The sequence below is a fragment of the Balaenoptera musculus genome, chromosome 11 (assembly GCF_009873245.2).
Source record: "Balaenoptera musculus isolate JJ_BM4_2016_0621 chromosome 11, mBalMus1.pri.v3, whole genome shotgun sequence".
In the NCBI taxonomy this organism is placed as follows: Eukaryota; Metazoa; Chordata; class Mammalia; order Artiodactyla; family Balaenopteridae; genus Balaenoptera; species Balaenoptera musculus.
The window spans coordinates 98,860,287-98,887,753 of NC_045795.1; the positions used below are offsets into that span (position 1 = coordinate 98,860,287).

The 27,467-nt window shown below is 48.6% G+C and overlaps 2 protein-coding genes across 2 annotated transcripts in view; one reads left to right on the forward strand and one right to left on the reverse strand.

Annotated features, from left to right (window-relative positions):
• Window positions 1-27,467, forward strand: part of SYN2 (synapsin II) — a 179,313-nt gene that overhangs the window by 132,528 nt on the left and 19,318 nt on the right. Inside the window, exons 3-10 of the mRNA XM_036868828.1 lie at window positions 1,124-1,215; window positions 3,424-3,580; window positions 8,323-8,412; window positions 18,507-18,569; window positions 18,976-19,118; window positions 24,478-24,552; window positions 24,982-25,084; window positions 26,254-26,403. Coding sequence (XP_036724723.1) covers window positions 1,124-1,215; window positions 3,424-3,580; window positions 8,323-8,412; window positions 18,507-18,569; window positions 18,976-19,118; window positions 24,478-24,552; window positions 24,982-25,084; window positions 26,254-26,403 — 873 coding nt within the window. The remainder of the gene's footprint in view (window positions 1-1,123; window positions 1,216-3,423; window positions 3,581-8,322; window positions 8,413-18,506; window positions 18,570-18,975; window positions 19,119-24,477; window positions 24,553-24,981; window positions 25,085-26,253; window positions 26,404-27,467) is intronic.
• On the reverse strand, window positions 5,849-16,727 carry TIMP4 (TIMP metallopeptidase inhibitor 4). The gene is made up of 5 exons (XM_036868829.1): window positions 16,220-16,727; window positions 14,930-15,027; window positions 14,403-14,517; window positions 11,472-11,596; window positions 5,849-10,808 (listed from the first exon to the last, which is right to left on the reverse strand). Exons 1-5 carry the CDS (start codon window positions 16,359-16,361, stop codon window positions 10,611-10,613), a joined length of 678 nt encoding a protein of 225 aa, XP_036724724.1. The 5' UTR covers window positions 16,362-16,727; the 3' UTR covers window positions 5,849-10,610.

Genomic DNA, 27,467 nt, shown 5'->3' on the forward strand with positions numbered 1-27,467 from the left:
ACTTTTCTCTCTATGAGACATGGTCCTGAAGGCTGCATCTTTCAACTTCGCTGATTTCTCTTCATGGCTCTGGTGTCCGTAGAGAGGCAAGCAGCGTGGTTCTTGGGGCCCTCTGGGGGTGCAGGGTTCTCAGGCTGAGGAACACTTTAGAGGAATGTCTTCCTAGGACATGGCCACACCTACATATTGCTGGTGGCATGGTCTTGCTGGGTAGGCACACATCTGCCATTCAGGTGTGTGGCCTCCAGTGGTGCCTCCTCTGCGCCTGAGGCTACACTTCAAAGAGAACTTAGAAAAGAACACCTCCTGGTCTTAATGCAGTGAAGTCCTGAAAGACTCATTTTTTATCTTCCTGTACCCTTTGCTTCATGATAAATAGAGATTAGGTCTATTCGAGTGGATAGGGGGATGTCCAGTTTAAACAATGCATGTATTTTCTATGTAATGATAGAAGTTACTCATCATTCCTTACATGGTGTGCTGTGATTTACAGAGTACCTTTCCTATCCATTGTTGCATTCAGTTCTTAAAATAACTTATTAGATAGGCAAGGTTGATAAAAATATTATTCCCATTTTATAGATGGGAGAAACTGTCCACCCAGAGAGAACAAGTAACTTGCCTGAACATCTTATGCAGCTAGTTGGGCCGGAGCAGAACTAAAAACCCAGTTGCCTAAACTAAAACTTAATGCATTTATGTTGAAATTGATAAAGGGCATGTTTGCCCCAGTTTGCATTCCCGCTCTGTAGAGGCAGCACAAAGGATGCTGGGTGGGGAGTCTGAAGGCCTGAGTTTTGCTCCTGTCTCTGCCAACAATAAGTTTTGTTTGTCCAGAAAAGTCACTTAACTGCTCCTTTGGTAAATAAGGATAATTATCTCTGCCCCTCCTGCCTCGTAGAGTAGCTGTGAGAGTTAGTTGAGATCAGTTTGGGAAAATGCTTTGCAAACGGTAAATAAATGTTTGGTGGAAGGGATGCTGTTGCTGCTCTGCGGAGGGCCTCGCAGAATCAGGACTGTGGGCTTATTCCCCCACTGTTATTTTTATTTATTCATTTTTTATCATAGTAAAAAACACATAGCATGAAATCTACGCTCTTAATCTCCTCCTGTTATTTTCCAGGCAGAATTTTCAGAGCTCAACCTGGTGGCCCATGCAGATGGGACCTATGCTGTGGATATGCAGGTGCTCCGGAATGGCACAAAGGTCATCCGGTAAGGTCCTTTCTGTCCTCTGGGTCACTGTCACTGTCACCACAGTTACCATCTCTGGCCTGCAGTGGGATAGCATTGCTATGTATAGTGTACAGAAGTTGATGATGTGTGCTGTGCGGCAGTGGTAGAGGAAGGCAGAGGAAGGCAGCTCCTGCCTTTAGGGAGGTCGTAGGCCAATGGTAGAGAAAGCTCCATGGGCTCAGAGCTCTCTGAGCGGTAACTGTAAGAGGTGTTCCAAGACTCCGGCCCTACCTCAGCCAGTGCAGCTCTGGGCTTTTATCTCTGAATATATTTCCCCTGGAAAACAGGGTTCCATTGCTTTTTTAAAAAAGTTTGGAAACCTCTGCTCTGGTTCAGCCTCCTTTTTTACATTGATTTGCTTAGATTCCCTCAGTAAGTTCGTAGCAGAGCCCTGTGTTCTATGTGAATTCTCTTAACTCCCAGCCCTGTGTTCTTTCTGTATTCCAAATTCCTGGGAACTCATAAGTCTGATAGGAAAGCATGGGGTGGGAAGGGACATTGTGGGTGGAAGAAAATTTGCAATTACAAAGCACTTACATGCCAGGTGGGGTGCTGGGTGACTTACAGACATCATCAATTGTAACACAACAGTTCTGTGCGGGAAGTGATGAGGATTCCAGATGAGGGAGAAAGGTTCCCACAGTGTTCTTCTTCCCTGGGGCTCAGTGTGGCTTCAGGTTTTCAGACATCAGGGTATTGCTCCAGGAAGAGTGTTCACTTCACCCTTTTCCCTAACTCAGTCTATGCTACCCTGACACTGAGGCCGCCAGTGTCCAACAGGACCTGGGTCCGTGACAGGGAAGGCAGAACTCAGGTGTCTGGAGCCTCAAGTCAGGAAATGTGAGCTCATCCATCCTGGAGACTGAGGAGGACAGAAAAAGAGACGTCTGTCCACGTGGGGGTGAGCTCAGGAGGCTCCTTCTAGAGAGAATGGTGGGCTCCTCCTCCAGCTGCAAATGGAATGAATCACAGGGATGCATGGCGCGAGCGGGTGGTGACAGGAAGGCCCATGGCAGGGTGCTGGGAGGGATCTGGCAAAAATAAGGCAGGCCCTTCCAGTTGCAGTGTGGGGACTCAGGAGCTGACCGCAAGCCTAGAGCTCAGTGCGTGTAACTGGGATATAAGGTTTGGTCTCAGGCATACAGCCGGAGCCAGTTTCCCAGAACTAGGGCACAAGGAGGTCAGAGCACATGCCACCTGACTTGATGCTAGCTCCCCTGAGTGACTGAGGAGAGGTCCTTCCACCCCCACTTTAAAAGCCTGATCTCTGAGCCCAGGTGGGGCTGGAGCTGTAGGTGGGGATTGGTTGGGTGCCTGGGAAGGGAACCGGGTAGGTCATTACACATGTGTGACATGGCCAAGGCCTAGAGCCTTGAGAGCAGATGCTGCCACAGAACTGACTCTCCAGGAAGGTGGGGTTCCTCTGGAATCAGGGCATGAAGATGGGGGCCCTGGTCCTGTGGAGCAGCTGGGGCTGGCAGCTCTGCTGGCTAGAGGTGAAACGCAAGGAGCCTTCCCATGCATGGGAACACTCTGTACTCTCAGTGCTTCCTGTAGCCAGTTGCTCAACCTCAGTTCTGCAAAAAGTATTTGCACCCCTCCCTAGCATCCTCTTTGGAAGAATAACATGGGGACGTCTGGTATCTGTCCTCAGCCAGCCTGGACCCTTGCTCACCAGGGGACCTGATGAGGGCACTGCCTATTTTAAGGAGCAGCTTTAAAGGGTCAGAGCAGGATGCTGAGATCAGGGATCTACACGGCAGGGCAGTGAAGTCAGCCAAGTGTGTTGTCTTCGGAGTCTGCTGGGACCCCCTTGGGGTACCAACTCTGGAGCCACAGGAGCTTCAGCTCTTGTCGTGCCCCATAGGGACAGGGAAAATTCTTGTTGACCTAAGGTGTGAGGGTCTAAAGTGTTTCTTCCCTCCTGAGGGCTTTTGCACCTTAGAAAAAGACAATGCTTAACCCAGAGGAATAAGAGAATTTCAGAAATCTGTTCAAATCTCCTTTGAGAAGTGCCAAACATAATACCTCATTTCCTAGTCCATAAAAGAATAGTAATGATAAAATGAGGGGTTTGGCTCAGGTAACCCCTAAGACTCATTCCCTGTCTTGGTCTTTGGAGATGGGAGACAAGAGGATGTATGACCTGAGGTTCTGGTTGATGGCAGACTTCTACGTTCTTACCAGGTCCTTTCGACCAGACTTTGTGCTCATCCGGCAGCATGCGTTTGGCATGGCAGAGAATGAGGACTTCCGCCACCTGATCATTGGCATGCAGTATGCAGGCCTCCCCAGCATCAACTCCCTGGAATCCATTTACAACTTCTGTGACAAGCCGTGGGTGGTGAGTGAGTTACCCTTCTGCCAGGTAAAAGGGTAGGACCCTGGTCCTCTTATCTCCCAGTCCCTAGGAGGACCACTGGTGATCCAGGTGCAGTAGGTGCCAGCTGAGAAGATGTGGGAGGAGCTTCAGCTGGGACACAGGGTAGGGTAGGCTCTCACAGTAGGACTTTGTCATCACGGGCTGGGCCGCCTTTGCTGCAGAGTGGACCTTTGGCCTCACAGCGAAGTCACACCAAAGATTCTGTGAAGACGCCCTTACAGGTCTGTAGGCTCTGCCCTTAGCCATAGGATACAGCAATAAAAGTACCAGTTTCTTGTCTGTGAAAGGTCTACCCATTGGAAAGGCCTGAGGCCAGTGGGGACCAAGGGGATGGTCCATCTCAGAGGGATGTTCGTGTCAGAGTCCTACCAAGTGTTTGAACAACCTTAAAATGAGATTCATCCACACATATATCAATCAGACACTTATATGTGCGGGAACTGCCCTTAGAGATCATCAGCTCTCCCCCCTTCACGTAGAGATGTGAAAATTAAAGAAGGAAGGTAAAGAGTATAAAACCACTTACTATGTGATGCCATCATCTGAGATTTTCCTACATTAACTTCATTTAATCCTCACAATAACCTTACAAGGAAGTTATTATCATTATTATCACTTATTACAGAGAAATGAGACCCAGAAAGGATTAAGTAACTTACCAAAGTTTCAGGGCAAGGATTTCTCTAGATGACACTCTCTCTCGCATAAATTGGGTTATCATGTGAGGAAGAAGCTGGTCTGGTGTTCTCCTCCTTGGCTAGTCTGGAAGTCTTGGAGGCAGTAGAAACGTTTGAGCAGAGAGAAGAGTGATGCTAGGAGGGAAAGTGGCCTGTGATGGTCCTGGGCTTCTCTGGCCTCCTCCCCTCTGACAGCTGGGGGATCCAGTTCCTATAATTTTGCTGTTCCAGGTTGGTCCTCTTGGAAGGAAACACCTGCCCCTAATCACATCCTCCTCTTCTTGTTTTTCAAAAACCATTTCAGGTCTCACATACTGGCTTGCCAAGGGTCATGGCACTGGTGGCTGATTGTGAAGTTCCCAGACCCCAAGCTCCCAGACTCAGGGGGCTGGAGGGGGTGTTTTTTAACTAAATGGATCCATCATCTCTACTTTTACACCTGAACTCAGTTTTCCTGTTCCATTGGAAGCTAGGGAGACCTGACAGTGTGAGAGAAAGACCAATGAGCAAGGAGTAGAAAGATCTGGGAGCTGCTGTAGTTGCCACTTGTTCAGCCTTTCCCTCTGTCTGGCCTGAGGATCCGGAGTCCTAAAGTTGTGCAGAAACAGGCTACAGGAATTGTATGATTTGAATGAGTTGCTAATCACAGAAGAGCACATATGAGGCCTTCACCAGGTTTCCCCTTAGCCACATGACCTTTCCTACTGCACTCATGTCCTAGCCCTTTCCGCCCTCGCCCCTTCAATACCTGTTAGAATTTGGCTCCCTCATAGCCACACAGGGCGATTCTGCTATTATCAGCTTTTTTCTGGGCGCCCTCACTAATCAGCCTTCTGACTGAACCTCTCTGTGCTCTGGTTTCTTTGTCTGTAAACTAGGAATAATCATAGTACCTTCCACCAGCTTGCCAGCCTGGTGTTACAGTCCCCTAGTATTGGGGATCTGAAAGAAACTAATTCCCTGCTTTACGTTCCAAAACTGTGCCAGAGGCCAGGGAGGGGCAGATCAGAAAGCCTGTGCCTGGGGCTTTGCCCCTCCTGGGATTTGGGATCTGGTGAGGGTTCACATTCTCATCCGTTCACAATCCAGCACATTGCCGTTGGCATCGCATGATAACAGCGGGGCTCCCTGGCAAGACACCAAGTTCTCCCTTCGTTTTCACTAAGTAGCTGCCACACTGATGGCATTTTATATATCGTTCTCTGTCTGTTAATGGGAATGAACAAATTTGGTGACTGTGAGGGGAGGGTCCCTCTGAGATGATGACTTTGGTGCGTATTTTCTAAATTTCTTTATTGTGGCTGCTCTTGGTGTGAGGAGAGGCCTCGGCTGGATTGGGAAAGGCTCTACCTTGTCTCTATCACAGTGTCTCTGAGCATATCCACTATCTCATAAATTGATCAGGGCAGGCACACTGGGATTTTGGAAGCAGAAGTAGATCTACCAATGAAAGTAGTATTCCAGAGAGTGCAAGAATGCCACCATCCCATATTGCTGCAAATTTATCTGAAAATCCTGTCACTCTGGGTGTTTTTAGAGACATGCACATGAGTTGAATTAAAGCATTTTATTTCCGGGAGGGATAAGGATAACATATTAAATTCAGACTGATCTTGAAATCCCATTTCATCCAAGAAGTCTTTCCTGATACACTGGATAAGTGGTTATATTGAACATTATCTTCCTATTCATTGCCAATACCACCCCCAGCTCCCAAATCCATTCTTTTGTCTAGGCATAGTGGAAATAACCCTTATCAGATATTCCTTTTGTTTACTTGGTGACTGTGTGCTTGTGAGTGAATCTAAGTTTCCAAGGAGGCAGGGGTTAGATGCCAAGCCCAGTACTTTGAGCAGAAGGGACTGCAGGAGGTGGAGGAGGGTAGCATGAGCTCCCAGAGACCCAGCTAGTGCCCGGGAACTGGCTGCCATTTTAGTCTCGGCTGTGCTGGGACTCTGAGAACCTGCCGTGGGCCTTCTTGGCATCGGTGTGGTGTCTGTTTAACAATCCCATGTGCTGGGAAGATAGGGCCCCACATGCCTTGGTGCCATGCCAGGACGTGGGCTGCAGCAGGACAGAGGTTGTGAGGCAGGGCTGGTATCAGCTCTCCGGGGAGGCTGGAGAGCCTTGGGAGCTCAGGCAGGTATCCAGACACAGAGCAGGAGTCCAGCCAGGCCAAGGTGGGCAGGCAGGACTTAAAGGTCAGGTGAGGTGGTGGAGAGAATCAGAGAAGGCAGGAAAGGTCTGAGGGGTGGTCTTGACAGTCAGAGAAGGTTGAAGAACCAGAGAATGGCGAGGACAGCAGGGTACAATGGAGAATGCACTGGGCAGGAGGAGATCTGGGCGCTGTCCCAGTGCAGCCCCAAGTCCAGGCATGATGTGGGAGCCTGCGCTTCCCTTTGCTTCTGTAGCCTCAGTCTCCTCATTTGTAAAATGAGATGTCTGGCCTAGAGACTCTCTCAAGTCTCTGACAATAATAAAATCTTTGGGCCTTGAGAGTCCATCGATCATACTTGCAGCCCTGGAGGAGGCCTTAGAGATCTAGAGTCACCAACTGCGTGTCACTAAGGGAAGTGACCCAGAAATTCCAATGTTTTTCAGCATTTCAAGAATAACAGATTCTATCTCTACTCACAAAAGGACCACAGCAGATGATCACTTAAACAACAGTTTGATCATGGAGTTTGGGAGGAAATGTAATAAAAAGATGTTCTTTTGTGGTAAAAAGTTTGAGGAACTGATCAAATTCAGTTCTCCCTTTTTATATATGAAGAAAAGGAGGCCTGGAGAGGAGAAATCATTTGCCTAAGGACACCTAGCAAGTTCGAGCAGAACAAGAAGAATCAGAAGACTGTAGTTGTCTAACAACCCAGTTCTGGCTTTTATCGTCTCCCCGCACTGACTCATGCGCTAACATCCCTGATCAAAAACAGGACCCGAGCTTTTGAAAAATGTTCTAGCTTTCCTTTCTCTAATAAATAGAAGGTAGATTTGATCTGGCAACTTTTCCTACTAGCAGTTCCAGATATCAGTGGCTTAGAGCGTGAACCCAGTAGCACTAGAGAGAAGCAGCTGGATTACCCCTGGTGCCAGCACACTGGGGTGGATGTGGGGAGCTTGTGTGTGAGTGGGCGGAACTGGAAAGCTTCCTGTGGGAAGAGCGTGATCTCTTTAGAGCCTGAAAGGCTGCTATGTCAAGGAGTAGGGAGAGTTATGGGTTAGGAATAAAGGAGCCTGGCTATGAATCTGGCTCAACTACTGTGTGAACTTGGGCAAGTGACCTCTCTGGGCCTCAGTTTCTTCACTTATAAAGTGTGGGGGGCAGGGGGCACCAAGGGGTGCTACATGTTTGCCAAAGGCAAACCCTGACACTTAAGTATGTGTACTTCATCTCTTCCCCATGGAGCTGTTCTGGCTTCTCATAGGTGAAGGTCCAGTGAGTTCAGTTCGTAGATGAGTAGTACGTCCTAGAAGACTGGGTCTGTCTCTCCTGCATTCCATGACTCCATTCTCCCTACAGGAAAAAGCTACCATTCCTTTGCTTGGCATTTGAACTTCCGAGACTGGGCCCCACGTTAGCTATGCAGCTTCATCACTTGCCATCTCTAGAGACGAAGGTGTTTAGAGTTAGAGACCCAAATTTCAATCCCAGCTTTACAAGCTCTTTGCAGCTCTGTGGCTTTAGGCAAGTTTCCTACCCTCCCTGAGCTTCATATGTAAAATGAAGATGATAAAGAACCTAGTTCATCAATTTGATGAGGATTAAATGAAATATCATTAAAATTGAGTAGGCACTGAATGAATGTTAGCTCACTCTCTCCCTTCCCCAACTAAAGCATACGTTCCTGGAGAATAGGAATGGGACACCTCTTTTATATCCTCAGAGCGCTTTGCACAAAGCCGTCAGTGAGCAAATACTCAATAAATAATTGTTTGATTGACAGACAAATATTTGTTGGATTGACATTTTGTCTGTCTGTTCCAGAGCTGTTTAGGTAAACCGAAACCTTTGCTTCTCTTTTGCAGTTTGCCCAGCTGGTGGCCGTCTACAAGACACTGGGAGGAGAAAAGTTCCCACTCATTGAGCAGACATACTACCCCAACCACAAAGAAATGGTAGGTGACTGAGTGCGGGCTTCAGTCTCTCTGCTGTTCGCACTCTGAGCTTAGCCACGTGGTGACTATGGGGCTCTGAAGAGGGCCTTAGCCTCCCAACACCAGAGACTCTGTTGAGGTTGAACTGCAGACCTGCTTTGTGAAGCCAGGGTGGCTGGGTTTTAGCTGACAGCCCTTTGTCTCCAAAACCTGGAGACAGCATAGGAAAGAGCAGAAACAAGGGCATTTTATCAAGCAACAAACCCATGGATCAACAATCAGAAGATCCAGCTGCTTGGGGTCCTAGCCCAGCCGCACCACAAGTCAGGGATGGTTGCATTCCCTCACTGCGTGTCAGTCTCCCAATGCGAAAGGCAAGTGGGCATAATTATTCCTGGCCAGGACATTTAATATGGTACTTGCATAATTTAAGTGAGATTCTTTACGTAATAGTCTGTGAAGAGTGTGAAGTGCTCTTCAGATGTAAGGTGTTGTTCCTGTTATTATTCATCAGACCCTTCCATTCCCTTGGCTTCCTCCAAATTTCGATAAGACTAGGGTTGCACTGTGCCTTCTCTGAGGCCATCCTAGGGTGGCAGAAGGAGCAGAAAAATGGGATGGATGGTTGGTACAGAGGCTGTTACTAATGTTTTTCCCTCGTGGTGACCTGGGGCTTAACCCCCTTCTTCTTCTCTGGCCCCACATACTCTGCCCCAGGCCTGCATGGTCAGTTGGTGGTCCTCCTTAACCCACCAGTGGAGACTCTCTCTGCCATAGCTTTCCAAGTCTGGTGCTCTGGGACAGAGACCTCCAGAAGGAATCTCCATTTGCACCATTTCTGTGAATGAGGAGCCTGGTCCTGGCATTTTGTGCGTGGCCCAGCTTATTAGCAAGCCACGCACGGAAGATGAATAACAGCCCTGGGCCTCGAAAAGAACTGCCTCCTTCATTTTTGTCAGAGCTTCCCCAGGAGAGGCCCTGGAACCTTAAGCCCTTGTGTTTAATAAATCCTTGAGACCCTCATCAGGGCTTTCCCTTTTAGGACAAGTCAGGAAGCCTTGTAGAGGCTGAGGAACCCTAGGGGTCTGTGCTTGGCGATTTCAGGGAGTCCAAGAGGGGACTGAGCTGAAGACTGAAGGGGCTCTCAAAGCTGGCTTTTTCCTGCTGCAGCATCTAGCAGGCTGACCACTGAAAAAAACTGCAACACGTGCAAAGTGTATTCCTCATCTACCATCCTTTTGCCCCAGGGGCCCTTGTGTTACTTTTCTCCCGTCCTCTATCCTGATATTTGCCTTCAAGAGAGGACCCCTAAGATCTCTCTGAGGTGTCAAAAGCTAAGTGGGAATTTCAACTCTATAAGAGAAAGGCTTTTTTTAGCTTAAAAAAAAGTTTTGAAGTAGGAATGAAAACATTAGTAATCTAGTAGAGAAGGACTTTCTAAAAGAGACAGAGGAGAAGCCTTTTGGACATCAGTTGAGGGCATTAAGTATAGTTAACCTAGAGAGACAATACCCAAGTCTGTTCTTATCTTGCTAATTGGGCCAGGCCTTCTGGCCCAATTAGCAAGATAAGAGGGGATTACAGCACATGGAGGGAGGTTAGGCCATTGTAGGCTTCACACTGGATGATTCCGTGTCCCCCAAGTCACTCCCCCAAACAGATGAAAGTGTATCAGAGGATCAGAATGAGTTGAGACAGGAGGAGTAGAGGATACACAGCCAAAGGATGTTGTTCTTTTCATTTCTCCAAATCAGCCTGTTTATCATACTGTCAACCCACCTTCTGTTCTTGTACATCACAAGGCCGCCACACCATCTCATATGTATAATAGTCACCATCTCTCCCCTGTCAGATCAGTTAAGACAAAAAGAAAGCACATTTATCTGGGGAGAAAAAGGAATAGTCCTAGCTTTGGAAAAGAAACTAAGCCAGAATCAATAACAAATACCAGCTCAGCTAAAAGGGTTTGGGAGGCGGGGATGAAGGGCTGAGGACAGGAGAGAAAAGTCATGCTACTTTCCCTAGCCCTTGACAGGTTGTGGACTGGGGTCTTGGACACAAGCTGCAATATGCCCCATCCCTGCCCTAATGCTGGCCAGACCATCCACTTGTTGTTTCCCGTTGTCTGGCAGCGGTGAGGCAGGTGGTGACAGCCAGAGCTCTGAGGGAAGGAAAATGACTTGGTTTTCAGGATTCTTGAAGGTATGTGGTGCTCCCTCCTAGGGCTCGATGATATCAACAAACTCCTTCCTGAGGGGCAGGCGTCCCTGGTACCAGCTGCAGGTGCCATCAACATGCTTCACGCAGACATAATGCCGGGCCTGGTACCCATAGAGCTTCCGTTCCAATAGCCAGTCTGTCCAGAGGCACTCGTTGGGAGCCGAGATGGTACAGGGCACCGTATAGCAGGTGGTGATCTAGAGCCATAGCCACACAACGTCAGAGTGAGTAGGATGTCCTTTTTCCATTATTGCCTTTCAGACTCCTACATGTTCTCCTACAGCCTAACTCAAACGCCCCCTCCCTTATGAAGCCTTTCCTAGTCTCCAAATTTCTCCCTTAGTTCTCCTTCCCCCTGTGCTCTGCATGTATATATATAGTATTGCCTCCCTAATGGCATCTCTGGAGTCAGAAAGACCTGAAGGTCCTTACTCTACCACTGACCTTAAGCAAGTCACTTCACTTCCCACAGCATTAATCTCTTCACCTTAATATGGAAATCTTAAGTCTTCAAAAATTTGTCTTAAAGACTAAATTAAATATTTTAAATAAATTAACGATTACAGGTCCTGGCAAAAAGAGTAGACTCCCTTTCAATGGTAGTGTGTTATCCCAGTCTGCCTAATATGATGGCTGCCTTCCCAGCTAAAATGTAAGTACTCTGAGATCAGGGACTATGGGCCATCTCGCTTTCCCATCCCCAGCTTCATACGATGCCTGGTCCATCGCAGATCTCAAGTATAGTACAGCAAGTGAATAGATCATGCATGCATGAAGGAAGGAATACATGAAAGGTGAGGCTGCACGGCTCAAGACCCTTCCCCCACCCCCAAAAGACCTTGGAAATGGACATTCCTTACTTGGCAGCCACAGTTCAGATGGTAGTGGTGATTCAGACTTTCTCTCTGCAAAAAGGACAGGTTCTCCCAGGGCTCGATGTAGTTGCACAGATGGATGAAGACTTTCCCATCACTGAGGATCTGACCTTCAAGGGGAGATGGAGGAGAGCTTAGCATAAGGAATCTGCTCATGGAGCTCCAGGAGCCCGGATTCTTGAAGGAGCCCCAAATCACAGCCTCTTCAATATCTTTTGGTGGCAGTGGTGATATGGGGCTCAATGAAGGAACCAGAAATACCTCTATTGTCTTTATATCAAAGCTGTTACCAGATGATGTTTGTATGAGGGAGAATTGTGGGGTGAAGGCCTTTACGTTAGCATGGTGTAGACAGAGGGATGTGGGCTTTAAGTCAGAATCTTGGTGGAACCCCCTTCTTTTCTATCATTTACTAGTGTGTGACCTTAAGAAAGCCACGTAACTTCTCAGCTGAAAGATGAGAATAATGAGGTGATTGGCAGGATTAAATGAGAGAATGTCTGTGAAGTTCCCAGCACAGTTGTGGGCCCACAGAAGATGTTCAATAGATAGTAGGTCTTTCTTCCTTTTCAACCCTTTCCAACCCTTCCCAATATCTACACAGGCCAGTCTCCTGCCCCAGTGATACCTATCTTGGTGAGTCTTTCCCCTTCCCCTTCTTTACTTATCAAACTCTTTCCTATCTCCAAAGACCCTTTTTAGTACTATCTCATCCGCAAAGCCATCCCTGACCCCGCTAGCCCACACCTCTCTTAGAACTTCAGTCGCTCAGTCATTTACTGACTGAGCAACTACTATGACCTGGTACCAGGAATACAGAAATAAATATGACAGGATCTCTGCCCCCAAGGAGCTTAAAAACTAGTAAGGAAGACAGATAAGTAGGCAAAAATGACACTGTTGTGTGATTATATACAAGATGCAGTATAAGAACAAAGGAAAGAACAACTATCTCTGTCTGTGGAAGGGCTGGGGGCAAGAAGGGTGTCTAAGAGCAGATGATGCTTGCGTTGGGCCTTGAAAGAATGGGTAGGAGTTCACCTGCCAGACAAGTGGGGAAGAACTTCTGGATGTTGGGACAGAGGGGCGTAGCTCAGCAGTATACCTACTGCAACCACAAGTAGTTTTATTCAGCTCTAGGGGAAGCGAGGGGCTGGGAACGGTCACTGAAGTGGCAGGAGGCAAGGCTGGAGAGGTCAGCAGGGTCTGGTCACAGAGGGCATTCAGTGTTAGGCAGAAGAGCTTGTGCCTTCTCCTGCAGGCGCCACTGATGACTTTTCAGTGCGCCTGTGCTTCGTCACCTAACCCCACCTTCGTTGGCTAGTCCTGGGACCTGGAGGGCTCAGGGGCATGCCCTGCCTCTGCCTCTCCCTCTCCCACCCAGAGGCGCCCCGATCCGCACATGCTCAGAGCTGGGGGCCCAACCAGTGTGGCCTCCAATGCCTGTGACTTCTCAGAAGTTTGAACTGTGAGCTCTTTGAGGACTGCGACTTGTTACTGAGTCTCCACTCTCCTGCCCCAGGCCAGGCAGTGAGTAGGTGGTCATTCATTGCTAAGGGGATGGACAGATAGTGGAATTCCTCCTCCTGTCCTCCCCACCTGCTATGTTTTTCTCTTCCTGGCCTTCTTTCTAAATATTTTTCATCCTTTAGGGCCAATTCAGATCCCTCTTACACAATGAAGCTTCCCTAACTGTTTACAACCACACAAATACCTTTCCCTGAACTGCAAAATAATTCAGTGTTGCATTCATTCACTTATGGATTATATTCTTGTGAGGTTCTTTAACTCTTCTATCCCAGCCAGTTCAGTATGAGGGATCTGCCTGGGCCCAAGGTCATGGAGACAGAATCACGTTAGAGTCAAGGCTCCTGTTAGGGCCTGTGCTTTACTGCACCCCCAGAATAGGGCCTTGGATGTGAGTCAGCCACGAGCCAAGAGTATGACCTGTCGTGGCTGTCTAAAGCTGATACAATTGTAGGCTACAGTGACTATTATGTGTGTATTGCAGGGGGAGTTTGCAAATGCACAATCCTCCTTTACTCTGTGTAACTAAGACCTCCCCTGCAGTGTGGTGTCCAGTTCGGGGTCCCGTGCTGGGGAGGGACAGGGACAGGCTATATCCCATTGAAGGTGGCCAGGGCAGGAAGGGGTCTGGGAACCACAGCCAGTAGACCTGGAGCTAGAGTGCATGTATCTATCGTCCTCAGCCCTCTGAAGGGTCATTGTAGAATAGAGGGCAGAGCTGAACCCATAAGGGAGAGTTTCAGAATGGCAGAATTTGGCTCAAGATACCAAAAATCTTATACCAATTAAAGCTGTTTGGAAATGGAACCAGTTGCCCTAGGCTGGGAGAGCAACCTGTGAACTAGCAAGGCAACGGCAGCGAGGACTCTTGCACTGAAAGGGACGTTACCAAGGCTCCTCCCGACCTAGGCTGCCTCTTCGTAACACAGCTCTGTTTTATGCCAAGAAAATGCCACCTGGCTCAGCTCACTACCCAGGGTCAGCCCTGGCTCCTCCTTGACTGCCTTCCTTAGGGCAGAGACTCTTTTTTTTTTTTTTTTAAATGAATTTATTTATTTATTTATTTATCTTTTAATTTTTGTCTGCGTTGGGTCTTCGTTGCTACGCACGGGCTTTCTCTATTTGCAGCAAGTGGGGGCTACTCTTCGTTGCGGTGCACGGGCTTCTCATTGCGGAGCACAGGCTCTCAGCACACAGGCTTCAGTAGTTGCAGCATACGGGCTCAGTAGTTGTGGCGCACGGGCTTAGTTGCTCCGCAGCACGTGGGATCTTCCCGGACCAGGGCTCGAACCCGTGTCCCCTGCACTGGCAGGCGGATTCTTAACCACTGCGCCACCAGGGAAGTCCAGGGCAGAGACTCTTAGGGCCGCTTGCTGGTCTTTAACTTACCAGTCAGGAGATACTGCTTCTGGCTGTTAGCTTCTAGTTTCACCCCACAGAGGGAGGAATCAAAAGGTGTATAGATATACTGAATATTGTTGACTTTCTCAAACCCTTTGAACATCTGAAAGCATTTACAAAAGAGCAGTACTGGGTCAGTGAGTGTACTTTATATCTTAACAGGAAAAACTTTTTCTTAATCTAAAAAAATTAAGCGAAAGTCTAGTTCAGGATTTGTTGCACACAGATGGCCCAACTGGGTCTTTCCTCTCTAAAACAATCTAAACCTTGGTTGATTCCAGTGAGAAGGGAGGTGCCTCTAGCAGCCCTATGCACAAGCGCTGAGGGCCTGTCCTGCACTGTCCCTTGGCTTCTGTGGGCCTGTTGCCTACATGTCATCCCCTGCACTTGAGCATCTGTATCCCAACACCGCTGAGCCAGGCCACCTCACCTACCAGCCCCACCCCTCCCAGATCACAGACCCCACTCCTTCTAACAGCCCAAGGGGGTAAATGCCCTGGCCTGTCCCCATGTACCTTTATCTGTTTGATTTCATACCGGATCATTTTTTGAGTGTCAGCAGGGTTTGCACTGGCAGGAACTACCTTCTCACTGGAGATTTTGGCCCGGATCGCTGCATAGGAAGAGAAAAGAGGGAACTTGCAGCAACACGTGGGAGCAGTCCATCTGGGATCTGGATGACGTGGCGCCCCTGGAGAATTTTGCAGGGGAATTCTGGGTTTAGGTCTTGGTGGGTTATGGGGAGAATGCTGCATGTGAGGGAATCTCCTCTGCAGTTACTGGAAGTTCCAAAACCCTCGGGCCTGTTGGGTCCTGCACTTTACCTGCTGGTTTGGAGAGTCTGGTTCTCCACAGCCCAGGGTGCAGTGGGGTGGAGGTGTGCGGCAGGTAGAGGAGGAAGGAGGAGCCACTTGAGGGCAGTTGGTGTGTGGTCATCTACTGCTGTAGCCCAAGGCTTCAGAGAGAGACTGACCGAGTTGATATTGGTAAATGTTTAGTGAATTAATAAATGTCCTGACCCTGCACAGAGGTAGTTCATCTCTTGCCACTTGGGTATTAATCAAAACCTGTTTATGAGTTCCTCCTCTGTGCCTGGCCTAACGCTGGATACTAGACCCACAGACATGATTAAGAGGAGTCCGCATCCTGCAGAACTCTTGGTGTGGTGGAGAACACCCTTAGAAAGACCAACAGCACAGCATGGTAGGAGCACAGAGGTGCTGTGGTAGCACCAAGGAGTCAGGAAGCCTTCAGAGAAGAGGAGACACCTGAGTAAGATCTTGAAGGATGAATAGGAGTTTGCCAGGAATTTAAGGGTTTCAAGGAAGGGCATTCCAGGCAGAGGGAGAGAGAGGGCAAAAGGTGTGTGTTGAGGTCAGGGCGTGGTGACAACCTCAGTTATAAGCTTGGACACCCAAGGATGTTTATAATGAAAGCGCAAGTCCCTGGCCCCTGGCTTTCCCTCCCCCCATCCAGTAGATCAGAATAATCCCCGGAGAGTTCCGGAGACTTGTTGTTCAGTGACACCCCGCCCCCCCCGCCCCGTAACTGCAGTAGGCAGGGGAGAGGGGGTCGCTGCGGAGGCCCTTTAAGCAGTCTGTTCCCTCGCAAGTCTGCGGGTCGCAGCGCTTGCAAGGTGGCTGTGGCGCCGGCCCTGCCCGACCCACGGGGCCCCAGCAGGAGGCAACTGGTGCGGGATTGGAGCCCCTCCCCTTCCCTCCAGGCTCCAGGTCTGCCGCTGGGCCCCGCCTCGACCCCACACAGCCACCCCCTGCCTTGGACCTCGAGGGCTCCCCCGGACTCACCTAGCGCCGAGTGGCAGACGTGCTGCTGGGGGTGCGCGGGGGCGCAGCTGCACGCCTCGCCCAGCCCCGGCGGCCGAAGCAGCGCCAGCAACCGCAGCAGCAGCAGCGCCCAGCTCGGCGCGGTCCGGGGGCTCCACGGCATGTCACGGCAGCGCCCTGACTCAGCCTCTGGGGACTGTCGGACCAAGCAGCCCCTCCAGGGCTTCTCCAGAACTCGTCGCGCCCCTCGCCCCTGGCTTTATGAGGTGGACCTAGGGCCAGTCCCGCCCCGATGGGCTCCGCCCTCCTTTGGCTGTAGGCCATCCGCGGCTGCGGGACCAGCGGCCCTCCTGGCCGGCGGGCTCAGTGGCAGGCTCAGCAAGATGAAGAGTGAAGCCAGGAGAGTCTCCTAGCTTCTATTTCCTTGCCTGAGCCTTCTGGAAGTAGAGGGAGGGCTGGGAAAGGGGATGGTGTAAGGACTGAAAGACAGGGCAACAAAGACAAATGCACCGGGACACAGAGACCAAGCGACTGTGATTCAGGCAGAAAGGACAAGAGTGTAGAGAGGCACAAACAGGAAGAGACAGGCGGAGTCAGAGAGAGGCAGACGGAATTACAACAGGCAAAAGAGACAGTGACAGAGAAGGACGGATCTCTTGCTGAGCTGCACGCTGGGAATGAGACAAGCTACTCAGGGCTTCTTCTTTCAGCTGCAGGAAGTGTTTTCAATGCCCTATTTATGAGGCTCCAAAGCAACAGCAAACAGTAATGGAATAGGACAGAGAAAGTTGGGGTGTGTGTGTGTCTTGGCTCTGTCGGCTGGGGGGTGGGGAGAGATGTCCGAGAAAGCAGCCAGTGCTTTAGAAACGCTTTCCCGTGCCCAGAGCTCAGACTCTGCAGATGGCTGAGGACCGTGCTCTTGCTGGGGCCTCAAAGCACGGGGTAGCCCATCACTTAGGGCAAACCTGGGTTCTCAAAGCTCTCTCCAGACCCTAGGCCACCCTGGTTCCTGTCTCAGGCCCCTACTCAGCTGAGAGACTACATCTTGTTATAGAGGGTGGGGCAGCTTAGAAAACAAAGAAGCAAAGCACTTGGGGCCAGGGACTGGAGTCCTGTCCACTGTTTGACAGAGGGCATAGTGCTCCGAGCCTCCAAACAGAAAGAAACCCATGGGATTATTGTCGTAGGATGTTTCCACACAGTGTTCCACCAGAAGGTAGCAGGCTGGGTACTGATTCTGTCACTAGGTAGCTTGGCAACCTTTGCCTCTCTGGGCCTCACTTCCTACTCCGTAAAGTAGGATTGAACTACATGATTTTGCCCCAGTCTCAACTGGCCTCAGCCAGAAACACTGAAATCCTCAGGTCAGGTACTCCCAGTATCTGGTCACACACTCAGGATTCCCATGGGAATCTGACTTTTATTCAGAGTCAACATTATTTCCTTTGAAAGACATGTTTTCGTCTTGATGTGGTGGTGATGTTTGAAAAGAAGGAAACTGAAAGAGAGCTGAGCCTGACTGAGAAGGATGAGATCTGGTGTCCAGGTTGGTTCTTCATGCAACACCCGACCAAGATAGAGTCTGAGGTGTTATTGCACGGGATCTCAAAAGCATCCAGTCCAGGCTCTTCACTCGGCAGACGTGAAGGCTGAGGCCCAGGGAGGTAAAGGGACTTGCAGAGAGACTGGGATGCCAGTCTCCTGACGTCTGGTCCAGCGCTCTTTCCCCTCCACCATGTTATTTCTTCCATCGCCATTTTGTAACAGCTTGAAATCCTGCCTTTGGAGGGTAGTTCTTCTTCTTTTAAGTTTTCATAGTTCCTCTGTTAAAATACGGCTACCTCAAGGTAATGTTTACTCTCTTAAGGATCTCTTTTGAGTGATAAACATGTTGAATTCTTATGTCAGCTCTCTTCCAAACCCCAAGCTGGGCAGAAATGGGCCTTCGCATACTAAGCTGTGTTTGGTGGTGAGTTTGGGGTGTTGGTGAGCAAGGAAGAGAGTGTGAAAGAGGGGAGAAAAGCCAGGTTCAGTACAGGAAAGCTGGACACATGAAGGATGAAGCAATAAGTTTTAAAGATGTAGAGAGTACCAAGTCGGAGAGCAGGGTCCTTATAGTTCTGCTACTAATATGCTGTGACCTTAAGCAAGTCACTGTCACCCTATGGGCCTCAGTTTTTTAATTTGTGAGGCAAGTAGGTTGCACTAGTTCTTTAAAGACCCCTTCCAAGGGTGTTCCCAGGAAAAATATTTGTAAGATTCCACATGTACACTCTGACCAATTCATTCCTTTCTCCTCTGCTTTCAGCTGACTCTGCCCACGTTCCCTGTGGTGGTAAAGATCGGCCATGCTCACTCGGGCATGGGCAAGGTAAGGCTGGGGCTGCTGTGCTCTGGGGTTGAGGCCAAAAAGGGCACTTTTCAGAGAGCCTGGTTGTGGACTATTCTTCTGCCTCTGTTGCTGATGACTTCTTTTCAAGGAGAAGACCATTTGGCCCCTCTGAAGCCATGAGTGTTACCCAAACGGTCCTCTTGCAGCAAGCAGAGTGCAGGCCACCTGACTGGTCCCTGTGTTCTTTGCAGCAAATGTGGCTCCTGAGCCCTGGGAAGGGAAGCTCAAGAGTAGGGACTTCCTAGGGAGATGTGGCACTCAGGTCTGCATCTGGATGGAAACATCTTGATGGGTTTGGGGGCTCAGGGCTCTTGTGACTCTCAGTGTGTGTGTGTGTGTGTGTGTATGTGTCCCCTTCTCCCTCTCTGCCTTCCTCCAACATTAGGTCAAAGTGGAAAACCACTACGATTTCCAGGACATTGCTAGCGTGGTGGCCCTCACCCAGACCTACGCCACAGCAGAGCCTTTCATTGACGCCAAGTATGACATCCGGGTACAGAAGATAGGCAACAACTACAAGGCTTACATGTGAGTGGGGGTGGGGTCCCCAAAGATGCTCTTCGCTGTCTCCTCAGCTCTGGGGAGACTCTCGGCCTCCAGGTAGTAGCCACCTCTCAGTTTAGCCTCCTCTGGCCCACAAGGCAGAGAACAGAGAGAGGGCGCCATTCAAGTCAAGGGAGTCTTAGCCTGGCTTCCTTTCAAGGCAGAGAAGGGGTTCCTGAACTAAGATGAGAAATAAAATGAGTATTTATTTTCATTTTAGCCTCTAAGTGGAATCTGACGTTCTCCTCAGTTTTGAGCAGACTGGAGTATCAGCAGCAGCATGTGTGATTTGTCACTAATGGTCATCACAGAGGTTTTTGTTTCACATACACTTGTGACAGATCTCTCTAAATTCCAGTTACTTTTATCACTATTTAAGAATCATGGTAGTTAGACTTGCCACTGCATTCACACCTGTGAATACATTTGTTATTTACGAAGAAACATATTTTTTACTAATCTGAGATTTGTTTGTTATTTTTGATAACTCTTCTGGTAAATTCTTTTAAATAATTGAGTTCCTTTGTTGTCCTGTGTAGTTTATTTTACATTCACACGTCTTATATATTTTACACATTGAAAGGAATCCATAGGCTTCACTAGGCGGCCAGAGCACAGAAAAAGTTAAAAACTCCTGACGTAGCGATATAGCCCTGCAAACACTACAGAACATTAAAAGCCTAGTGGTTATGAGAATAGATGATTTCTCCATGTAACTGTGTCCATTTGCCAGAATGGAAAGGTAAAGGTTTCCTCCAATACAATTTAGAAAAAGAAAAGATTTCAAGACTACCTGATCTTCCATAAAATACATAAGAATAAAAATGGCTTACAAGTCCAATTTTGGAAATATTAACTTCACACTGTAAAAAATGTTAAGGTAGTGTTCTTCTTTACAAAGAGAGAACATTACAATACATGAATTTGATCTTTGCCACTCAGGACTTGAGCAGACGTCAGGGTTGAGCAGCTTCCCTCTCTCACCATCTATTTTCATTTTTCTTCCTTCATCTTTCCTTTTAGTGTGTATACTCCCCACCCCTGGAGTTAGTTAGGAGTCCCTTCCCTGCACTCCCTTCTTGTAACCCTTCGCACACTTCTAGTTGAGGGCTTTTCACACGTTGGGTATTTGTACCACGCTCCTCTGAGCTCTCTGGGCGGAACCGGAGTCATCTCTGTGGCCCTGCTTCCTTGTACAGTAGCAGGCGTGTAGTAGGCCCCCAATAAGTATGCAGGGAAGAGCCGTTGTGAAGAACTGAAGCACAGAATCTTTTTTACCTTTATTCACCCGATTCCTACTTTTTTAAGTTTATAATTTTTTTTTAGTAAATCTTTATTGGAGTATAATTGCTTCACAATACTGTGTTAGTTTCTGTTGCACAACAAAGCGAATCAGTCATATGCATACACTTCCCCATATCCTCCTCCTCTTGAGCCTCCCTCCCACCCTCCCTATCCCACCCCTCTAGGTCATCGCAAAGCACTGAGCTGATCTCCCTGTGCTATGCTGCTGCTTCCCACCAGCCAACTATTTTACATTCGGTAGGGTATATGTCTTGCTTCACCCTCCCACCCCATGTCCTCAAGTCCATTCTCTATGTCTACCTCTTTATTCCGGCCCTGCAACTAGGTTCATCAGTACCATTTTTTTTTTTTTTAGATTCCATATATATGCGTTAGCATACAGTTATAATTTTTTATTTAAAGCCTTTCTGCTTCAGAAAGGAATTTAAGGTTGCTTTAAAATTATGCACAATGTAAGACAGGATAATTTAAAAGACCATTATAAAAACTAGCTAAAAGAAGCAGAAAAATTGATGACTTCGGCACCTAGGAAAGCAGGTATCCTATCCTTTAATTTTAAAATCCCCTAAATAAATTCAAAACAGTTATGACAGTGGAGCAAGAATGTCTTCATCCTTAAAAAGAGACACCACATTTTTAAAGGTTGGGGTTTCTGAAAACAATTTAAATGAAGCATAAGATAAGAGAGTCAGGGACTTCCCTGGCAGTCCAGTGGTTAAGACTCCGTGCTTCCACTGCACGGGGCACAGGCTCTATCCTTGGTGAGGGAATTAAGATCCTGCATGCCGCAAAGCGCAGCCAAAAAAAATAGGGGACTTCCCTGGTGGTCCAGTGGTTAAGAATCTGCCTTCCAATGCAGGGGGGGACACGGGTTTGATCCCTGGTCAGGGAACTAAGATCCCACATGCCGCGGGGCAACTAAGCCCACGCACCACAACTACTGAGCCCACACGCCACAGCAGGAGAGAAGCCCACGTGCTGCAAAGAAAGATGCCGCATGCTGCAACAAATATCCCTCGTGCCTGACGCACCCAAATAAATAAATAAATATTTTAAAAGTAAATAAATAAATAAATAAATTTAAATGGCCAGAATCAACATTTTAAAAAAAAGAATCCCCAACCATTGATGAGGGGTGGGTGACTGGAGCAGCTTTAGAAAACATTTACTTACCTTTTTTTTTTTTAACATCTTTATTGAAGTATAATTGCTTTACAATGGTGTGCTAGTTTCTGCTTTATAACAAAGTGAATCAACTATACATATACATATATCCCCATATCTCTTCCCTCTTGCATCTCCCTCCCCCCCCTCCCTATCCCACCTCTCTTGGTGGTCACAAAGCACTGAGCTGATCTTCCTGTGCTATGCAGCTGCTTCCCACTAGCTATCTATTTTACATTTGGTAGTATATATAAGTCCATGCCACTCTCTCACTTCGTCCCAGCTTACCCTTCCCCCTCCCCGTGTCCTCAAGTCCTTCTCTATGTCTGCATCTTTATTCCTGTCCTGCCCCTAGGTTCTTCAGAACCTTTCTTTTTTTTTAGATTCCATATATATGTTAGCATACAGTATTTGTTTTTCTCTTTCTGACTTACTTCACTCTGTATGACAGACTGTAGGTCCATCCACCTCACTACAAAGAACTCAATTTCATTTCTTTTTATGACTGAGTAATATTCCATTATGTATATGTGCCACATCTTCTTTATCCATTCATCTGTCGATGGACATTTAGGTTGCTTTCATGACCTGGCTATTGTAAATAGTGCTGCCATGAACATTGTGGTACATGACTCTTTGAATGATGGTTTTCTCAGGGTATATGCCCAGGAGTGGGATTGCTGGGTCGTCTGGTAGTTCTATTTTTAGTTTTTTAAAGAACCTCCATACTGTTCTCCATAGTGGCTGTATCAATTTACATTCCCACCAACAGTGCAGGAGGGTTCCCTTTTCTCCACACCCTCTCCAGCATTTATTGTTGGTAGATTTTTTGATGATGACCATTTACTTACTTTTTTATTTGCAAGGGACCGTCAGTTATTTGAGGGAATGTTTAGGCCCTCTCAGCTCCTCTTCCCCAAACTTTTGGCCATTCTCTTGCTCTCAGAAGAAGGAATTGACTTGGCAGTAGTCAAGATAAGGTTTGAGATTCTTCCCTTCTCCCCCAGCCCTCACCCTAGAGACCTAGAGACCTAGAGACAGCCATGGTTGGTGGGAAGAATGCGCTGCTCCTGCTCCACTGTCAGTAGGCAATAATGTGGGTCCCTCTGTGGAGGTCGGATGACCTGTGAGCCTCCCTAAACGGCTTCTCAGTTTCCCCTCTGCTCCCACATGCTCCAGGCAGCCTGCATGGATCTGTGCCCTGCATCCTGTTGTTAGAGAAAGGTGTAAAGTATAAGGGACATTATTATTACTCAAAGTTTCTGAGACCCTATTATGTACCCTGGCCTTGTGCTGGGGACATGGAAGTGAGGGACTCTCTGCCCCTGTCCTTGAGGAGTCCAGCGTCACCACAGGAACACACCTGTGAACCACCAGTGTTAGGAAGACAGCATTATTTTTACTATGATCTGCCTTTGTTGTTCTATTCATATTTTGCAAGCCACTCAGCTGTCAGTTGTTTGTCTTTTCTGAACTAGGTAGTGGGGTGTAGGGAAAAGTGCAGCACAATGAAGGAACCAAGAGTCCTGAGTTTTTATCTTGTATCTACTTTGACTAGATATACAAGCCTGGACAAGTCATCTAACCTTTCTGCGTCTTAATCTCCTTGTCTGTAAAATGGGGGCAAGAATCGCAGCCTACTCAAAACAGGGCGGTTGCAGTGAGGCTCTGGCGAGGGATTTGGGAAAGGAAGAACCTTGGAAGGTAGTCAGTACTATACAAATGTGAGGGGTTGTTTCTACCATATTGGTCGGCTCACTGGGCTGGCTCGGGCTCTGAAGTACCAGCCGTGTGTCTTGGCTTCTCAGTGTCTGAAATCAGATCTCTGAGAGAATACTCCTGAGAACTGCTGAGCAGAGAAGCACATCATCCAGTCTTCAGTCATAGTGAGTGATAAAGACAGCAGGTGAAGGGCTCTGTCAGTAGTTGAGCAGGGCTTTTCTGTCCCCTAGACCATCCCCTTCCTCTTGACTGTGTCTGAGCAAAGACTAATAATTTAAAAGCCATATTTTTGGTATTTTACAGTTTATTTAAAACTGTATCAGTTGGTCCTCATGACACCCCTGTGTTTACATAGGGATAAGGGAGGCGCAGAGAGGTGAAGTGATTCACCCAAGGTCATCCAGCCAGTCAAGAGCAAATCCAGAACCAGAAACCAGGTCACCTGCCTCCTATTTAGTCCAAGACTAGTTGACTCTAACACATGCTCTTGGAGGGAGGGCGCAGAGGGCACGGAAGAGAAGGGGTTGGGGACTTGATTCCATCAGCTCCATGTGATGGACGAGGCAGCCTAAGCCTGAAGAGGTTAACTGACTTGTCCAGAGTCATGTTGCTGATACTGTAGGCCCTCAAAATTAACTACTGAATGAATAAGTGAGCTAGTAAGGAAGCCACGGGGAGATATTCACAGGAACCCTGAGGGTATTTCCAGGATCAATAGAATTCAGTTTGTATATACCAACTCAGCCCAGATACCAAGTGGGTAGGCTGCTGGGAATACAAGACAAAATATATACCCTCAAGTGATTAATAGACTTGTGGACAGAAGACTAAGCTCAAATAACTAAAGTAAAAAGTAGACGCAGGATTTTAAATGAGGTGCAGGCCAAGTCCCCTAGGTGTTCTAAAGAGAGCAAGCGCTCATCCGGTTGAAAGGATCAGTGAAGGCCCCGTGGAGCCAGAGCAGTCTGGGTGGGACTCGTGTAGAAAGGAGGAGAGCGTTGCAGGCGGGGGTTGGCAGAGGCAGCCAGGCTCTAGGCTCAGCAGACAGGCCCCCGGCTATTTGCGGGAGAAGCAGGTGGGGAAAGTGGCGGTGAGCCCTCCTCTTGCTGGCCCGGCTCACTGTCTGTCCTGTCCTGGCGGGACCTTGTTGTAGGAGGACGTCGATCTCAGGGAACTGGAAGACAAACACTGGCTCTGCAATGCTGGAACAGATCGCCATGTCAGACAGGTAAGTAAGGGGAGGCGTCCGTAGATGAGGAGGTGTAAGAAATGAGCCCTGCCCAAAGGGAGCCTCTGATCAGGCCGGACAGATGGAACACAAAGGCCCAAGCACCCAGTTAACAAGATCAGGCAGGAATGGGTTATGTGCTGAATTGTGGAGATAAAGACTGGACATGCCATAGAAGGTCCAGGAAAGGAGGAGTTACTGTGGGCTGGCATGGCCAAGGAAGGCCACCTGGAGTAGGTGAGACCTGCTCTGAGCTTGGGAAGGTAGGTAGGATCTGGAAAGCAAAGCAGGAGGGCCCTGTAGACAAGGCAGTGTATTTGATGGTGGTGGAGGGCGGGAAGGATGGGGCGGGGGCTGGGAGAGGTAGAGACAGCAAGGAGAGCATGGGACTAATGCCCCAGCCTCGGGACACCTTCCCCTCCCCTCCAGGTACAAGCTGTGGGTAGACACCTGCTCTGAGATGTTTGGTGGCCTGGACATCTGTGCTGTCAAAGCTGTACATGGCAAAGATGGGAAAGACTACATTTTTGAGGTGAGTCTGGCCCACACAGTATCTCAGTACGAGACAACCCCCCAGGCTGGAGGCCAGGCTTTTGGCTTGAGACCTACATGGGCAGCACGGACTGCATTTATATTAGAGTCTCCTGAGCCCTGGGAAGGTTTCCAGATGACACAGCCAGGGGGTATGCATAGCAAAAACACACCTGCCAGTGGGAGATGTTATTTCTAACCAGCTAGGCTGACCCACACCATTGGTAAGAGATGCCAGACTCGGGTTCCTGGGTCCTAGCCTGCCAGTCCTCTGGGAAGACTTTAGTGGTTTTGCCATTCTTGGTCTCAGGAAGCTGGTCTTGGGAATCATTTGGTCCAGTCTGCTCATTTTGCCAGTGAAGCAACTGAGGCCTAATGCCATGAACATGTGCCCAAGGCTACGCAGTGAATCGATGTCTCGGCCTGGACTAGAACTCAGGTCTCCCGGGTGCAGGAGGTTCTCCGTAGCCCTTCTCGGAGCCTGGAGACACTTGACTCAGCCTGAGCCTCTGGCACAATTTTGCTGACACTTTTCCTGTATTAAAGGGAGAGTCAGTGGCCATATGGTCTTTCACACACATTCCCGTACAGTCTTCCCAGGAGCAGGAGAGGCTCCTTGCCAAGAATTGGTGGTATTTGCAGAGGATTCATGTCAGGAGCCCAAAGTGGGCTTCGGCATCTACTCCATAGTCTGCTTGGCATATAACTTCTGGATGGTCATACCTTCTGCCTCTCGGTGGGCCTCAGTTTTCTTATCCATGAATGAGAGAGTTGGACTACAGAGTCTATGATCCTGGGCAAGCAGACACTCCCTAAAGGAGGAAAATACTGATCTGGACCTTGAGGTACGGGAAAAATTGGATGGGTGGTGAAAAGAGAAGGCATCCTCTCTCCTTGCTCTCTCTTTCTCCCCACCACCTTCAGCCACCAGACTGAAGTCCCACTGAGCCCTGGCATGGGTGAAGTCTGGGGGAGGCCCAAGGCAAAGGCTTGCAGGAGAAGGGGATAAAGGCCAATATATGCAAAGGAATATGCTTCCAGCCGAAGACAAAAGCACCAACTTCACCCCAACCTCTCTCTGCTGGCTTAAGTCCTGCTCATTCTGAAAGACTGTACCAGGCCTTGGATGTTTCCAGTCCCTTTCCTAATCTGGGCCACTTCCTCCACCAGGTCATGGACTGTAGTATGCCGCTGATGGGGGAACACCAAGTGGAGGACAGGCAGCTCATCACCGACCTGGCCATCAGCAAGATGAACCAGCTGCTGTCCAGGACCCCTGTCCTGTCTCCTCAGAGACCCTTAACCACTCAGCAGCCACAGGTAAGCAGGGAAGAGACAGAGGAGAGCCAAGAACCATTGCCAAGCCCACTGCTCTAGACTGGTGGCTCTAGGATGGAGCAGAGGTCAGATACCTACAGGCCTGCATGGGCTCTATGTAGTCTTTTCCTTCTCCCTCTCTTTCCCTTCCCTCCCCTTTGGACACCTGATTATCTTCTACCACTCCTTATAGAAACCTTCTCATTAGCAAGCTGCAGGATCAGCTATAGAACTGTCCAGAGATGGAGTACTGGATCCCTTCCCTCTGAACTTGAAGACTCCAGGGAACCAGAACCTGTTTCCCCTGGGACTTTTAAACTGGGAGGTATCTGAGGAAGGGCTGGATCAGATCTCTCATTAGCTGTTCACTGCCTGAGAGGTCTGCCGCATTTGTAGAGAAACAAGGGTGATTCTGAGAAATCTCCTAGTCTGGAGAGAGGGGAGAGTCAGGTCCCTCATTCTGAGCGGGAGTGACAAGGTAAAACTCATATTCGAGTTTTACTTTCCTTCCTAAGGGAGACGAGGCAGCTTTCTCCAGTTGACTGTGGTGTGTGACTCCGGGCAGTCACATTCACAGTGACAGTATTCCCGCTGCAGGTCTAGTGGGAAATCCACACTGAGGTTTTTGTGAAACCTCAGGCCCTGTGGCACTATAGTGGGCTAAAGACAGTCATCTAGGAGGTAGCTCATTTTTCAAAAATGTCGCCAAACTCTTCTCTCCACCGTATAATAGAGTAGTAAGAACTTGGGACAATGAATCCAAGAACTGAGTGCTAGACTAGCTCTTCCCCTAAACAGCTGTGTGACTCTGGGGGGAAGTTACTACCCTTTCCAGGGCTCAGGTTTTATCCCTTATAATGAAAATCTCTCAGCAATCTTGCTTTCGAGATCCTACTTCAGTTAGGGAGGTGGAATAGGATAGTGATTCAGAATGTGGGCTTTGAAGCAGGAACTATCCAAATTTGAATCCTGGACCCTCCATTTACTGGCTTTGTGACCTTGAACGATGACCGTATCTGTGGCTCAGGAGAGATCTAAACAACAGCCCTTATTTTCTAGGGTTGTTA

Coding starts and splice junctions, on each gene's coding strand:
- TIMP4 (XM_036868829.1), bottom strand. CDS start 16,361: ATGCCGTGGAGCCCCCGGACCGCGCCGAGCTGGGCGCTGCTGCTGCTG. Junction 15,028..16,219: donor CGTCTGCCACTCGGCGCTAG/GTGAGTCCGGGG, acceptor CTTCCTATGCAG/CGATCCGGGCCAAAATCTCC. Junction 10,809..11,471: donor ATCTGAACTGTGGCTGCCAA/GTAAGGAATGTC, acceptor CTATGGCTCTAG/ATCACCACCTGCTATACGGT.